The sequence below is a fragment of the Parambassis ranga genome, unplaced genomic scaffold (genome assembly GCF_900634625.1).
Source record: "Parambassis ranga unplaced genomic scaffold, fParRan2.1 scaffold_70_arrow_ctg1, whole genome shotgun sequence".
In the NCBI taxonomy this organism is placed as follows: domain Eukaryota; kingdom Metazoa; phylum Chordata; class Actinopteri; family Ambassidae; genus Parambassis; species Parambassis ranga.
The window spans coordinates 95,801-110,745 of NW_021144812.1; the positions used below are offsets into that span (position 1 = coordinate 95,801).

Consider the following 14,945-nt stretch of genomic DNA (forward strand, 5'->3'; position numbering starts at 1 on the left):
TGTGTGTGTCTGTGTCTCTGTGTGTGTCTGTGTCTGTGTACCTTGGGGCTGTAGCGGAGCTGGTAGTCCAACACCTGGTGCGGGTTCTGCAGGACAGGGACGTTCCACTCCAAAGACACACTGTTCTCCGAGGCGCCCACCCTCCTCAGGCCCAGTACTGGAGGAGGAACTGCACACAGCCGATCATGGATCAATACGTTTGACCAGCACCAAATATAGGCTGGTCTGTGACAGAGGCATTCTGGGTAACGTACCATCTCTGCTGGTGGTGACGTTGATGCTTTCAGAGGCTGGCTCTGATTGGCTGAGAGAGGAGACGCCGTTCAGTGATTGGATGGTGAAGATGTACTTGGTTTGTGGGCGGAGTCCCCACACAACAACCCGGCGCTGAGTCAGGCCGCGCTGCGCCGGCCGGTACAGGACGCTGTCATCACACGGGGAGCAAGAACCCGCTGGTCCCTGAGGAGGAAGGGGCGGAGTCAGAGGGAGGAGGCGGGACAGCTTCTGTGACGGTCAGACTGGTATGGGGGTTACCTTGGCGACGGCGGCGGGCCCGCAGCTGGAGCACAGGACTCTGTAGGTCAGGTCGGAGCGGCCGCCGCGCTCCAGCGGCTCGCTCCACTCCAGAGTCACCGTGGTGTCGTTGAGCTGACTCACCGGGGAGCGCGGCGCCGAGGGGGGGCCTGCGGGGGGTCAGAGGTCACACACCGTCAGGCAGGTCCTGAACCTGCAGTCCTGCTCCTACACACACCTCTGAAACCTGACACCTGTGTGTGTCTGTGTGTGTGCAGCTCTTAAATTACAGCACACACACACAGAGGTGATGAGCCTATTGATTTGGCCTGATTACTGTTGCCCCGGGCGATGTGGTTAAAGAGGCGGGGCTGCAGGGCTTAGAGGGGCGTGTGTGTGTTTAATGGACCGTCATCACAGTACTGTTCACATGATGATCCGTTTACACCAGCTGTTAGCGAGGTACTGCCCCGCTGCATTCTGGGAAAAGAGGAACTCAAACCAGGAAGTTAAAACCCTCAAAGAAAAAAGGGACAGGAAGTCTTACGGGTGCAGGCGGCCTGGGGGGCGTCGGAGTCCGCTCGATGGTAGCCAGGGAGACACAAGCAGTAGGCGGAGCCTGGGATCAGCGTTTTGCTGTAGGCTGGACAGGGGCGACAGGCTCCGGGTCCAGACTCCGCCTTGAACTGACCGGACGAACAGGCTGGACAGAAAGACAGCGCTAGCATTAGCATTAGCATCATAAATCACATTTACTCATGAAAACACAATCCGACCCGAGTTTCCCCGAGGGACCTCCTCACAGGGATTAACACTCTATCCTAAATCACTCCGCCACCGAAAATAGTCCCAGAAAAAAACAGACGTCTCGGTGTTAGGACCGAAAAAAAGAATCCGTCAAAATGTCCAATCTGACGACAAGGTGTGGACATCAGAGACAGAGGCATGATGGGAGGAGTGCAGCCTCACAATGGGCACAGGAAGTGACCTTGGCTGCAACAGGATGTGGAAACTGCTGCCATGATGTCATCACCGGCGTCCCATGCCAGGCACGGCCGACACACACACACAGACACACACAGACACACACACACACACAGACACACACACAGACACACACACAGATACACACACAGATACACACACAGATACACACACACACACACAGACACACACACACACACAGACACACACACCCCCCCCCCCCCTGTGGGGTTACCCAGAAGCAGGACTGACCCCCCCCCCCCCCCCTTCCTGGTGGCAGTCAGCTGACCTCTGACCTTGCAGAGAATAACAGGAAGCCTCGACAACCAAACTGTCCGTCGCCCTCGCTGTGCAGAGAAGTACAGGAAGCGTGCAGGCTGAGGTGAAGCGTTTCCTCCTCTTTGTTCTGGACGCCATTTTCCCCGCCGCCGCACGACAGCGGCCGCTCCGTGTTTACATGTCCGATCATTTACCAACAAACACGTCAGGTCAGCAGAACCCTCCTTCACCGAGTCAGCACTTTATTTTGAAAGGTGTCCTCTGTCCACATGGTCAGGGTTTCGACTTTGTGCAGTGGTTGTGTGTCTGTGTGTGTGTGTGTGTGTGTGTGTGTGTGTCTGTGTGTGTGTGTAGACTCTCTCACCTCGGCAGCGCACGTCGGTCTCGCCCGCCTCGTATCCGGGACGACAGGCGCAGGTGGAGGTCGGCTGCCCCACCCACTGCCCGTCCTCTCCACAAAGCATGCTGGGAGGTTGTGAGTTCTCGCCAGGTGGCGTGACGGCGTTCTCCACGCACACACCCTGAGCCTGCAACACACACACAGACACACACACACGGAGGATTTTCAAATCAAAGCTTTGATTTTGTTGAACTAGCAGCAGCAGTATGCTCTGTGGTGCATGTTGGGTACTGAACCCCGCCGTTGCTATGGTTACCTGCTCCACCAGTGAGTGGGGGATGGTTTCAGGGAAGGAGGCGAAGGCACGGCGGAGGGGCGGGCACTTCCTGTAGAAGACGCGGACAGAGAGCAGCGCCATGCAGGCGCCCTGGCTGTGGAACGCCAGGTAGAGCCCCGCCCCCCGCAGCGCCTCCAGTCGCAGCAGTTTGACGTTGGAGCGCCGCTCGCCTCCTCGCCGCTCACCTCCACGCCGCTCACCGCCGCGCAGCAAGTGGTCGGCTGCCACTGTGGCGACTTTGGTGTACGGGTTCTCCATCCAGGCGGGGTGGGTGGGCGTGGCCTCGTCGCTGTCGGACTGGTAGTAGTAAAGGTTGAAGGTCTCCTTACAGTGACGCTGGTTCAGACTGGAACACTCCATCATGGTGAACCTGGAGCGACAGCGTCCACCATCAGAGGATCCATGGCGCTCTCCTCACATCATCACTCAATCAATCAGTGCACCAACCTGATCTCGACGTACAGCGTGGACGCCGCCTTCCGAGGAATCCAGCGTGTCCTCAGCCAATAGGAGGACAGACTGTAGGGCGTGCAGATCTCGTAGGTCCGCACGCTGTTCTGCTCGTCGTCCAGTCCGCTCACTTCCTCCCACTGTGGACAGCTGGGGGGTTAGCATGTTCCACTGACATCAATGAGAACTGTTAGCTGCGAGCTAACGGGGGACACCTACCTGTGGGTCGTCCGCAGGATAGTTGGTCCAACGAAGGTCAGACGTCTCCAGCTTGGTGTTCATCAGCACCTCTGAGAGACAGAGACAGAGACAGGAGGAGACAGAGACAGACAGGAGGAGACAGAGACAGACAGGAGGAGACAGACAGGAGGAGACACGTCAACACAGGCCTGTCTGGGTGTGTGGAAGGACAGGTAAAGAAGACCAGGATTAACCCTTCACACACAAACAACAGTCCCACAAGCAGAGAGAGAGTGTGTGTGTCTGTGTGTGTGAGTGTGTGTCTGTGTGTGAGTGTGTGTGTGTGTGTGTGTGTCTCTGTGTGTGTGTCTCTGTGTGTGTGTCTCTGTGTCTCTGTGTGTCTCTGTGTGTGTGTCTCTGTGTCTCTGTGTGTGTCTCTGTGTGTCTCTGTGTGTGTGTCAGCCTGCATGTCCCTAAAAGACGGGACTTCAGTGTGTTCAGCAGCACTGTGCTCTGATGATTAGAACATTCCTCAGCTGCTGCCAAGCGGAACCATGAAATGACTGCTTTCCCTCTGCACTGCAATTACACACACACAGACACACACATACAGAACACACACAAAGACACACACACAGAACAGACACACACAGAGAAGGCGCGCTCAGACTCTTTTAACTCTGCTTGTTGGTTAATTAAAATGAGGTGACAGAAGCAATCAGAAGTGAATGAGTGTGTGTGTCTGTGTGTGTGTGTGTGTGTAGACTGAAGGACTGTGGCAGTGCTGATGGGTCTGTGTGTGTGTGTGTCTGTGTGTGTGTGTGTGTGTGTGTGTGTGTGTGTGTGTGTAGACTGAAGGACTGTGGCAGTGCTGATGGGTTGACATGTCAGGCATTATGATGACATCATGAGGATCATGTGATGTTCACACAGTAACAGCATGTTCATAAGGAGAAGATGAGTGACAGCTGGAGCGTTTCCACGGTAACAGCCTGTTACAGCACAACCGGCTGACACACACACACACACAGGCCACATGTTTACAGACACACAGACGCCAACACACACACACAGTGTAAACAGTGTATGACAGGCACACGGAAATCACCATGACAACACTGCCTGGATGTTTATACAAGCCACTCGCCGTGTGTGTGTGTGTGTGTCTGTGTGTGTGTCTGTGTGTGTCTGTCTGTGTGTGTGTGTGTGTGTGTGTCTGTGTGTGTGTCTGTGTGTGTGGTCTGATCAGACAGAAATGTATGAAGACAGGCTGCAGCTTCCTGTCAGCTGGAATCAATGAAGGTGATCAGAACAGAATCAGCAGGCGGACACACCAACAGCCTCATCATCAGAGACCTGAACACAAAACATGTTCAGACTGTGAGGTCACCTGTGAGGTCACCTGTGAGGTCACCTGTGAGGTCACCTGTGAGGTCACCTGTGGACCAAACTTAAACCGATCAATTGAACCAATCAACTGATCGATGACGGAAACAACTGTTTTATTCTGAAAAACCATTAAAATGTCTTAATCTGTGCCTGAGTGTGTGTCTGTGTGTGTGTGTGTGTGCCTGCCTCTGTGTGTGTCTCTGTGTGTGTCTGTGTGTGTGTGTGCCTGCCTTTGCCTGTGTGTGTCTGCCTCTGTGTGTGTGTGCCTGCCTTTGCCTGTGTGTGTCTCTGTGTGTGTGTCTGTGTGTGTGTCTGTGTCTGTCTGTGTGTGTGTGTGTGTCTCTGTGTCTGTGTGTGTCTCTGCCTCTGTGTGTGTGTCTGTGTGTGTCTGCCTCTGTGTGTGTGTGTGTGTCTCTGTGTGTGTGTGTGTGTGTGTGTGTGTGTGTCTGTGTGTGTGTGTGTGTCTCTGTGTCTGTGTGTGTCTCTGCCTCTGTGTGTGTGTCTGTGTGTGTGTGTCTCTGTGTGTGTGTGTGTGTGTGTGTCTGTGTGTGTCTGTGTGTGTGTGTGTCTCTGTGTGTGTGTGTCTCTGTGTGTCTGTGTGTGTGTGTGTGTGTCTCTGTGTGTGTGTGTGTGTGTGTGTGTCTGTGTGTGTGTGTGTGTCTCTGTGTGTCTCTGTGTCTGTGTGTGTCTCTGCCTCTGTGTGTGTGTCTCTGTGTGTGTGTGTGTCTGTGTGTGTCTGTGTGTGTCTGTGTGTGTGTGTGTGTGTGTGTCTCTGTGTGTGTGTGTGTGTGTGTGTCTCTGTGTGTGTGTCTGCCTCTGTGTGTGTGTCTGTGTGTCTCTGTGTGTGTGTGTGTGTGTGTGTGTGTGTGTGTGTTAACCTCCAAAGGGCCAATCATCAGATTAACACAGCTGCACTTAAACATGTAAATCCGCTCTCAGTCAGAACTGAAATCCTGCTTCTTTAAAGGGATTTATGGACGGAAGAAAGAGCCGGGAGGACGGAGAGGTGGAGGGGGACAAAGAAGGTGGAGGGGGACAAAGAAGGTGGAGGCAGGTTTTTGTGTGTCTGCAGAACAACAGAACAAAGACAAAGACAGGGAGCAGATGGAGGACAATATGGAGACACACCCACAGAGAGCGCTGAGTCCAGAGGAAGCATCAGCTGTTCAGATAAACCCTGACAACTGCAGCTCCCAGAATGCACCGGGCCTGGGTCCACCTGTGGACCAAAGCTGTCCTGTGGACCAAAAGCTGTCCTGTGGACCAAAGCTGTCCTGTGGACCAAAAGCTGTCCTGTGGACCAAAGCTGTCCTGTGTCTGTAGACGCTGCAGACACAGACTCCAGCAGCCGTCCCTGCCCGGGACCAGCAGCTCTGCACCACCCTGATCCACAAACTGACTCCACAAGTTCAACATTAACTGCTCACACACACGCACAAATACACACACACAGATACACAGACACAAATACACACACACAGATACACACACAGACACAAACACACACACACACTGACACAAACACTGATACACACACACACACACACACTCTCTCACACACACAGTCACACACACAGTCACACAGACACAGACACACACAGTCACACACACAGTCACACAGACACACACACAGACACACACAGTCACACACATTGTTTTCTCTAACAGGTAATTTTCTGGTTTGACAGGAAACAAAGATCCTGCTTACAGCACATCAACACACACACTCTCAGAGCCGTTCATTAACCTGCTGGTTAAACAGTGTGTGTGTGTGTGTGTGTGTCTGTGAGGACTCAGATTGTGTTAAGCTGATAGGAAGTGAAAACAGGCTTCCTGTGGGGACGTCAGTCAAAGGCTGTTAGAAATCCCTCCCTAACCACGATACAGGGCCTCCGCCATGTTGCGTCCATCTTTTAGCAGTATGTCCCATCATGCATTGTGCAGACCAGCAAAGAGACAGAAGTTACGTCCCATGACACAGAGAGAGACGTGCAGAGACCTGCAGGTGTCCTGAGTCTCTGTGGGACTCCGACCGTCTCCATGTAGGAGACATCACAGACTGTCCAAAAAGTCCAGATGTGGACAAAGCTGGAGCTCGAGTGTCCTGATACAACAAGTGAGTGAATGTCAGTGGACACCAGCAGAGACCAGAACAGAGGACCAGGCAGACCCTTCAGGACCTTCTGGACCACCTCCTCATGTGCTCCATGTTTCAGGTCTGCCTGGTCTAAACATGTCGGTCTTTACCACCAAACCCACAGAGACCAGGCTGACTGTGGAACCAGGACCAGGCTGAGCTGGGGACAGCATGGAGACCTCAGACACAAAGACACATCCAGACCGAACATGTGGGACAAAGTCTGCCTGCAGGACGGGTTGGACACCATCACTGATTAAAGCTTCATGAGAGCAGCAACACAGACACACACAGACACACACACAGACACACACATGCACACACAAACACACACATAAACACACACAGACACAGACACACACATAAACACACACACACACACACACAGACACACACACAGACACACATACACACACACAGACATACACACAGGCACACATACACAAACACAGACATACACACAGACACACCTACACACACACAGACATACACACAGACACACATAAACACACACACACACAGACACACACAGACACACATAAACACACACAGACATACACACAGACACACACACACACACACACACACAGAGACACACAGACACACACACACACAGAGACACATAAACACACACAGACATACACACAGACACACACAGAGACACACACACACACAGACACACATACACACTCACAGGTTTACATGTGTGTATATCAACCTGCTCTGTAACGTTAGGTGATGACGTCACAAACAGCTTCTCAGTTATTAGTGTGGATCAATAGTAACAGTCAGATGACCTCTGATCAGTACCGTCTGATATCAATAACAGTCAGATGACCTCTGATCAGTACCGTCCGGCTGTGAGCAGACGCTGATCAGGTGGGATCGATCGGGGCATTGATCAGTACTCACCTTCCTCCGCCCTGCAGGAGCTCAGCAGCAGCAGCAGCGGGAGGAGGAGACGCGGCCGCCCGCAGCTGGAGGAGGAGGCCCGGCCCGGGGCCGCGGGGGCCCGCTGGCCCCTCCGACCCTCCATGACTCCCCCGGTACCCCCGTATCCAGACCCGACCCGTCACACCTATCGATCAGTCAGTGACGTCAGCTGGGCTCCGTCTCGGTCGGGCCCGCGCGCCTCATTGGAGCCAGAAAGTTAGAGAAAAAGTGACTTTGATGATCCGCCAGAGGAGCAGGATGTTTCCAAGATGGAGGCTGGAGCCCCTCCCGGGGACTCCGGATCTTCCTCCAGGACCGAGAGGGGGGGCAGCTCCGAGGCCGAGGCAGGAGCTCCGAGCGACGGCCTGGCGAGAGGAGAGGAGTCCGCGGAGCAGCTGGAGCGTGGAGGCTCCAGAGAGACGCTCCTGAAACACACACACACACTGACGGCGGCTGAAGCCCAGCAGCACCCCCAGCGCTCCCAGTCCGCTCCCAGTCCGCGCCGCTCCGGCTCACACATCCAGAAAAAGTTCAGACAAAAGCTGCAAGTTTTCTTTCTCCACCTCTGGAACTGGCCCCGCCCACCGCAGCGCTGGCCCCGCCCACACAGCAACAGGACTCCCCAACATGAGCCGTGATTGGCTGCTGGGTCAGTCTGTCTAGGAGGGGCGGGGCTTAGCGATGAGTGACAGGCTGTGAAGGAATGTGGAGAAAACCTGTCTGCGCATGTCAGTCTCTGCTCACACGGAGTTCAGACAATAACAAGTTTTCTTTCTTCTCTGCTTGGATCAATAATCAGTTATTGATCTACATTAAGAAACCAACGGACTCATCATTAATGTTCATCACAGCACGAAGGGGCAGGGTTCCAGGCCTCAACTGAAACTATGAAGGTTATGGAGGGAGCTGGAAACAGCTTAAGATTCAGCATACAGCGTATCTGCAGATCCAGACTTTAGGGTCTGCAGGTTTCTGTGAGGGACGGTGCAGTTCTCTCACAGGTCTCCAGGTCCCCCCAGAACTCAGCTGAGGACGGACACAGACTTAGAAACCTGGTTCCCAGTGTTAAAGTGGACTTCTCTAAAGTGATTAGACTACAACATGAAGGAGAAGACTTCCCTCTGACACGTCTGTGTCTCTACTGTCCTGACAGGCTTCTCCTTATCATGTCTGTCCTTCAGAGAAGGCCTCTGGACACTGAGGTGTTTGACTTTTATTAACCCTCTTATTACCAGAGGGGAGGCCTTCACTGCAGAAACACACTGTGGATTTGAAGGGGAAGGATTTAGCTTGAAGCCCCCTGTTAACTGTCAAAGTGTGTCCTTCTGTGGAGACACTGGACATGCTGTCTCTCCCTCCGGCGCTGTGACGTTCTCATCCTTAATACATGATGATTTTAACCTGTTCAGGTCACAGGAGCAGCTGGGACGTCCCGTCCACCAATCACAGACCAGTACCGACACAATGGAAATGTTTATTGATGAAGTTTCAGGAAGCACCAAGCCTGCTGGTTTCTGTCTCTGTTATTCAAATGTCCCTCGACCAGTCTGTGGGGGACACAACACACACCTGAGCTGAAGAGCCGCCAGCTGTTAGTGATCTCTGATCACTGATCAATAACGTGTTCTCGCTTCCTGCATAGTGTGTGTGTGTGTGTGTCTGTGTGTGTGTGTGTGTGTGGGGGGGGGGGTCCAGTTTCTCTCCTGGAGCTCTGTAAGGACAGGGACAGAGTGATGTCACATGTCTTCAGATGAAAGATGTCGTGCGACCGTCACCTCTGTGAGGACAAAAGACCAGTGTCAGGTGTCCCCCCCCCCCCTGTCTGCTCTTTGTCAGAGGAGGTGTCGACGAGGAGAGAGGACAAAACATGGGGGGAGGGGGGGAGAAAGGGGGGAGGGAGAAGGGGGGAGGGAGAAGGGGGAGGTGAAATGGAGGGAAAGAGATGAACTGTGGGAAACTGTCACCTGACTGTCAAACTGTAAGGACAGGAAAAAGGAAGGAGAGCTCTTTGATGGACAGGTGATAGCCCCGCCCCCTCCTGTACAGGGTCAGTGAGGCTGGAGCCCCTCCCACAGACAGGAGACATGAGGACGTCCACACACAGACCCACACTGTACCACACACCACACACAGACCCACACTGTACCACACAGACCCACACTGCACCACACAGAGACCCACACTGCACCACACAGAGACCCACACTGTACCACACACCACACACAGACCCACACAGTACCACACAGACCCACACTGCACCACACACCACACACAGACCCACACTGTACCACACAGACCCACACTGCACCACACAGAGACCCACACTGCACCACACAGAGACCCACACTGCACCACACAGACCCACACTGCACCACACACCACACACAGACCCACACAGTACCACAGACCCACACTGCACCACACAGTACCACAGACCCACACTGTACCACACACCACACACAGACCCACACTGTACCACACACCACCCACAGACCCACACTGTACCACACAGACCCACACTGCACCACACACAGACCCACACTACACCACACAGACCCACACTGTACCACACACAGACCCACACTGCACCACACACAGACCCACACTACACCACACAGACCCACACTGCACCACACACAGACCCACACTGCACCAACAGACCCACACTGCACCACACAGTACCACAGACCCACACTGTACCACACAGTACCACAGACCCACACTGTACCACACACCACACAGAGACCCACACTGCACCACACAGACCCACACTGTACCAGAGACTCACACAGACCCACACACAGAGACCCACACTGCACCACCTGACCTGACTGTGCAGACACCCAGAGACTGAAGGAGACGTCAGTTACAGATGTGAAACTGGATTAAACAGATGTAACCCCCCCCCCCCCCCCATGACTCAGGCCTGTCACACACCTGCAGCTCTGTGTTATTGATCAGTATTGATCAGTATTGATCAGCATGGATTCAGCCCTCTGAACGGTCCTCACTGTGCTGGGTAAACCTCAGTCACAGTTTGCATGAGTCTGACGCCACCTGCAGGACACGGAGGGAACTACAAACACCACACTGCAGCAGCTCCTACTACTGAATGAGACCCGGACAGGTGGGACAGAGTGAAAACTTTATTAACACAACAGACATGAACAGAGACGCTCAGGGCGCTCAGTGAGTGGAGAACTTTGGCAGCTGGTTTCCCAGGATGACCCGCCTCTCCACCCCCTCCTCTGAGATGGACGCCAGCCTGACCACACCACCACTGGATCCGTCCCTCTCCATCGCCAGAGACAGTGCTGAGACAGGGGAGAGAGGGACACGTCAGACGGGTGAGGGACATCAGAGACGGTGGGTGCTAACATGTACACAGCACTTATAGTCTGAGCTCCCAGCATGCCTTGCAGCAGTGCGTACCTGCAGCTGTGAGCTCCAGACACTGGTCTTTGGTGAGTCCTGGCTTGTAGTTGGAGTCCATGAAGCCGTAGATGTAGGTGCTGCCGCTGCCGCCCACAGACACCGGCTGCCTCACCAGCATCCCACCAATGGGAACACAGTACACCTGACGCAGGTAGCACAGGAGCATCAGCACCGTATGTTGGCACGTATGCAGGTGGTGCAGTGTATCAAGAGGTGGTGTCCTACCTGCCCCCCCTTCCTCCGGTCCCAGCCTGCCACCAGGATCCCCGCAGTCAGCTCCTCTCTGTAGCGGTAGCAGCTCGCTTTGAACAGATTAGCAGCCGTCTCCACCAATGGGGGCTCGTCCAGCTCGATGCTGGAGGCGGGACAACACACACGCATCAGTTAGTCACATGCAGGCTGTCAGTCAGACCCCGTCAAGGGACAGGCCCTGAACCTTGCTCAAGCTGGATTCATTTTCCCTCAATCTGAACATTTTAAACCAGGTTGAAGCTGGATTCACTTCAACCCGGCTAGGTCCACCCAGACCTGCTAAGACTGCGTCTCAAACACGTGTTACCTGTGGAAGCCCAGCTGGTAGGTGACGACGTCAGCAATGGCCTGAGTGTCTGCAGCTGATCCAGACCTGCAACACAAACAGAGTGCTGATGGAGTTAAACAGTCTGCGACCTCCAGAGAGACCAGGTCCCCAAAGAGTCTCTCGGGTCTAAAGTGCTGTGGGATTTCATACAACAGTCTTTACACCCTCTGTTCACGGGTTTAAGCAGCCGAGTTCTTTAAAGAGGTCCCTGGTTTCAGAAACCTGCACTCCCTGAGACCACAAGGAACCAGTACTCCTTCAGCTTCCGTGCAGAGCGGGAGGAATGAGGGGAACTGACCTGCAGCAGAAGATCCGGTCGTGGATCGGGGTCAGTTTGTCGGTGACTCTGTTGGCGATGTAAGCTCTGCCGGACAGACACAGACAGGTTAACCCGAGGGTCCGCTCCACACACAACAATCACCTCCACGCTGTTCTTACCCTGTGGTGGTGCGAGAGTCTGCACCAATCACCACTCCTCCATCATACTCCACCGCCATGATGGTGGTCTGACAGACAGACAGACAGTTAGCATCACAGCAGGCCGAAGACAGACAGGCTCACTGAGTCTGGTTCCATGTTCGTCTGAAGCCGCTACAAACAGCCTTTATATAACAGTTCCATGATCGGACACAAATTGGAGACACCTTTAATGTCCGATAATGGACGCTTTGTTAGCGTGTATTAGCCTAGCCGTTAGCATCACAATGAATCAAAGCTCTCTTTTACATACTACAGTGACTGAAACCAGAACACACACAGTACGGCTCGGCCCGGCTCGGCCCAGCTCCGCCTCCTTCTGGTCCGACCTTTAATTGTATTTTAGGAGTCTGAGCTTCAGTTAGCCGCCGCTAGCTGCTACAGAACTGCTGTCTCATTCAACTTCTGTTTGCCGTTTTAAAACTGTCCGCTGGTAAAGAACCGGACCCGATTCGGCCCTCTACGAATCCACGTCTCCCGTACTCACCCCGGTGCTAACTTCCTGGCTGGTCCAGTCCGGGATCAGGTCATTTTTGGAAGAAATTTGTTGTCCAAAGTACGGCATCATTGATGCAGCCGCCGCCATCTTGTCTCTTTTTGTCAGACTGGACACGAGAGGAGCTGCGCGCGCAGCCTGCTGTTTATTTGTTTGAAGAGTTCGCAGTTAGCATCCGCACATCCTGCTAAACATCTCACACTCATCTGTTACATCAAGTTACCCGTCCGCTCTCAGAACTCACTGTTCCTGCGTCTCCCGGAGTCTAATGTGACTTTTTAAATCTCCACGAGACGTTTTCTTCCGGCGCGTCAGCGGACAGCTCAGCAGCGGGGTCCTACGACAACCCGGAAGAGAAGGTAAACACCGCGGAGCGTTTGTAATGTGTCCAAAAACGACTTTTATAGACGTTTTTCTATATGTTTTCCGTCATATGTAGCTTTATTAGTTTGATTACTTGCACCAGAAAATAAGTTAATGTAAAGGACAGATCACCAGCTCACAGCCAGCGTCTGACGGCCCGACCAGCCGGGCTCCGTTTGGAGCATTTAGATTCCTACAAGCTTAATGAAATAAATAAAATATCATGCACACCTCATAGAAAAGATTACATTCAGATAGTTTAGATAACAGTAACGTGTTTCTGTTTCAGATGACCGTTCACAACCTGTACATATTCGACCGTAATGGAAACTGTTTGTATTATTACGAGTGGAACCGCAAGAAGCAGGCGGGGATCTCCAAGGAGGAGGTGACGGACACACACACAGCAGCCCGGCCTGCGGGGACTTTGACTCTGTCTCTGTCTGTCTGTCTGTGTCTGTCTGTCTGTCCCTGCCTGTCTGTCTCTGTGTGCCTCTGCCTGTCTGTGTCTGTCTCTCTCTCTCTGTCCCTTTCTGTCTGCGCCTGTCTCTTTCCGTCTCTGTCCCTGACTGTCTGTCTCCGCCTGTCCCTTTTTGTCTCCGCCTGTCACTTTCCGTCTCCGCCTGTCACTTTCCGTCTCTGTCCCTGACTGTCTGTCTCTGCCTGTCTCTTTCCGTCTCTGTCCCTTTCTGTCTGCGCCTGTCACTTTCCGTCTCTGTCCCTGACCGCCTGTCTCTTTCTGTCTCTGTCCCTGACTGCCTGTCTCTTTCTGTCTGTGTCTGTCTCTGTCTGTCTCTGCCTGTCTCTTTCCGTCTCTGTCCCTTTCTGTCTGCGCCTGTCACTTTCCGTCTCCGCCTGTCACTTTCCGTCTCTGTCCCTGACTGTCTGTCTCTGCCTGTCTCTTTCCGTCTCTGTCCCTGACTGCCTGTCTCTGTCTGTCTCTCTCTGTCACTTTCCGTCTCCGCCTGTCACTTTCCGTCTCTGTCCCTGACTGTCTGTCTCTGCCTGCCTTATTCCGTCTCTGTCCCTGACTGCCTGTCTCTTTCCGTCTCTGTCCCTGACTGTCTGTCTCTTTCTGTCTCTGCAGGAGTTCAAGCTGATGTACGGGATGCTGTTCTCCATCCGCTCCTTCGTCAGCAAGATGTCTCCTTTGGACATGTATCCTTCACAACATTCTGTCTGTCTCTGTCTCAGTGCTTGTCTCTGTGGTCCTTAGCAGCCTGTCTGTCCTCAGGAAGGAGGGCTTCCTGTCTTTTCAGACCAGCAAGTATCGTCTTCATTATTATGAGACTCCGAGTGGACTGAAGTTCGTCCTGAACACCGACCTGTCGGTGACCAACGCCAGAGACACACTGCAGCACATCTACAGCAACGTGAGACACACACACCCTGAATAAGAAGTGTCTTCTACCTGACCTCACAAGTCATCACTCAGTCTGCGTGTCTGTCCTCTCTGTCCCCGTCTGTCCCCGTCTGTCTCTCAGCTGTATGTGGAGTTGATTGTGAAGAATCCGGCGTGTGCACCCACACACACTTTGGACAGTGAACTCTTCAGCAGCCGACTGGACAGCTTCATCAGAGCTCTGCCGTACTACAGTCCCCGAGCCGCCTGATCAGACACACACACACACAGACACACACACACACACACACACACACAGACACACACACACACAGACACACACAGACACACACACACAGACACACACAGTTGTATTTATTGATGGGGTGTTTTGAATTAAACTGCTGTCAGGTCTCTCTGTCTTGTGTCTTTGATTTGATGGTGGAATGACTCGGGTCTAAACATATCTGTAAAACCAGATCAGAACATGAGAAGCAGGGTTACAGCACAAAGATCCATCAGCTGTCCAGTGTGGACTGATTCTCAGACCTGCACTGACAGGCTTCTAACACAGGGGGGCGTCGCTCTGAGTCTGCTGAAGAACCGACTGCCGTGAAGAGCAGTGACACTGATTAATCATGTGATGGCTGATTAACAGCTGGATTAGTCCCACACACGCTGACCTCTGCAGATCCACGGTCCCTGTGAGT

The 14,945-nt window shown here is 53.4% G+C and overlaps 3 protein-coding genes across 4 annotated transcripts in view; 1 reads left to right on the plus strand and 2 right to left on the minus strand.

Annotated features, from left to right (window-relative positions):
• The window catches only part of ephb4b (eph receptor B4b), a 14,085-nt gene extending 5,991 nt beyond the window's left edge, over positions 1-8,094 (minus strand). For both annotated transcript variants that reach the window (XM_028398967.1, XM_028398966.1), the window contains exons 1-9: positions 7,522-8,094; positions 3,123-3,193; positions 2,901-3,043; positions 2,433-2,823; positions 2,141-2,303; positions 1,061-1,216; positions 535-683; positions 255-459; positions 42-169 (exon numbers count right to left, since the gene is read on the minus strand). In XM_028398967.1, the coding sequence (XP_028254768.1) occupies positions 42-169; positions 255-459; positions 535-683; positions 1,061-1,216; positions 2,141-2,303; positions 2,433-2,823; positions 2,901-3,043; positions 3,123-3,193; positions 7,522-7,645 (1,530 nt within the window). In that variant the 5' untranslated portion in view covers positions 7,646-8,094. The remainder of the gene's footprint in view (positions 1-41; positions 170-254; positions 460-534; positions 684-1,060; positions 1,217-2,140; positions 2,304-2,432; positions 2,824-2,900; positions 3,044-3,122; positions 3,194-7,521) is intronic.
• Positions 8,095-10,673: 2,579 nt separating this feature from the next.
• psmb6 (proteasome 20S subunit beta 6) lies at positions 10,674-12,654 on the minus strand. The gene is made up of 7 exons (XM_028398977.1): positions 12,522-12,654; positions 11,996-12,063; positions 11,856-11,921; positions 11,537-11,602; positions 11,203-11,332; positions 10,975-11,119; positions 10,674-10,856 (listed from the first exon to the last, which is right to left on the minus strand). The coding sequence occupies exons 1-7, from the start codon at positions 12,618-12,620 to the stop codon at positions 10,729-10,731; spliced, it is 702 nt and encodes a 233-aa protein (XP_028254778.1). The 5' UTR covers positions 12,621-12,654; the 3' UTR covers positions 10,674-10,728.
• Positions 12,655-12,748: 94 nt separating this feature from the next.
• Positions 12,749-14,651, plus strand: trappc1 (trafficking protein particle complex subunit 1). The gene is made up of 5 exons (XM_028398978.1): positions 12,749-12,889; positions 13,183-13,281; positions 13,981-14,051; positions 14,128-14,266; positions 14,378-14,651. The coding sequence occupies exons 2-5, from the start codon at positions 13,183-13,185 to the stop codon at positions 14,504-14,506; spliced, it is 438 nt and encodes a 145-aa protein (XP_028254779.1). The 5' UTR covers positions 12,749-12,889; the 3' UTR covers positions 14,507-14,651.
• Positions 14,652-14,945: the final 294 nt, after the last annotated feature.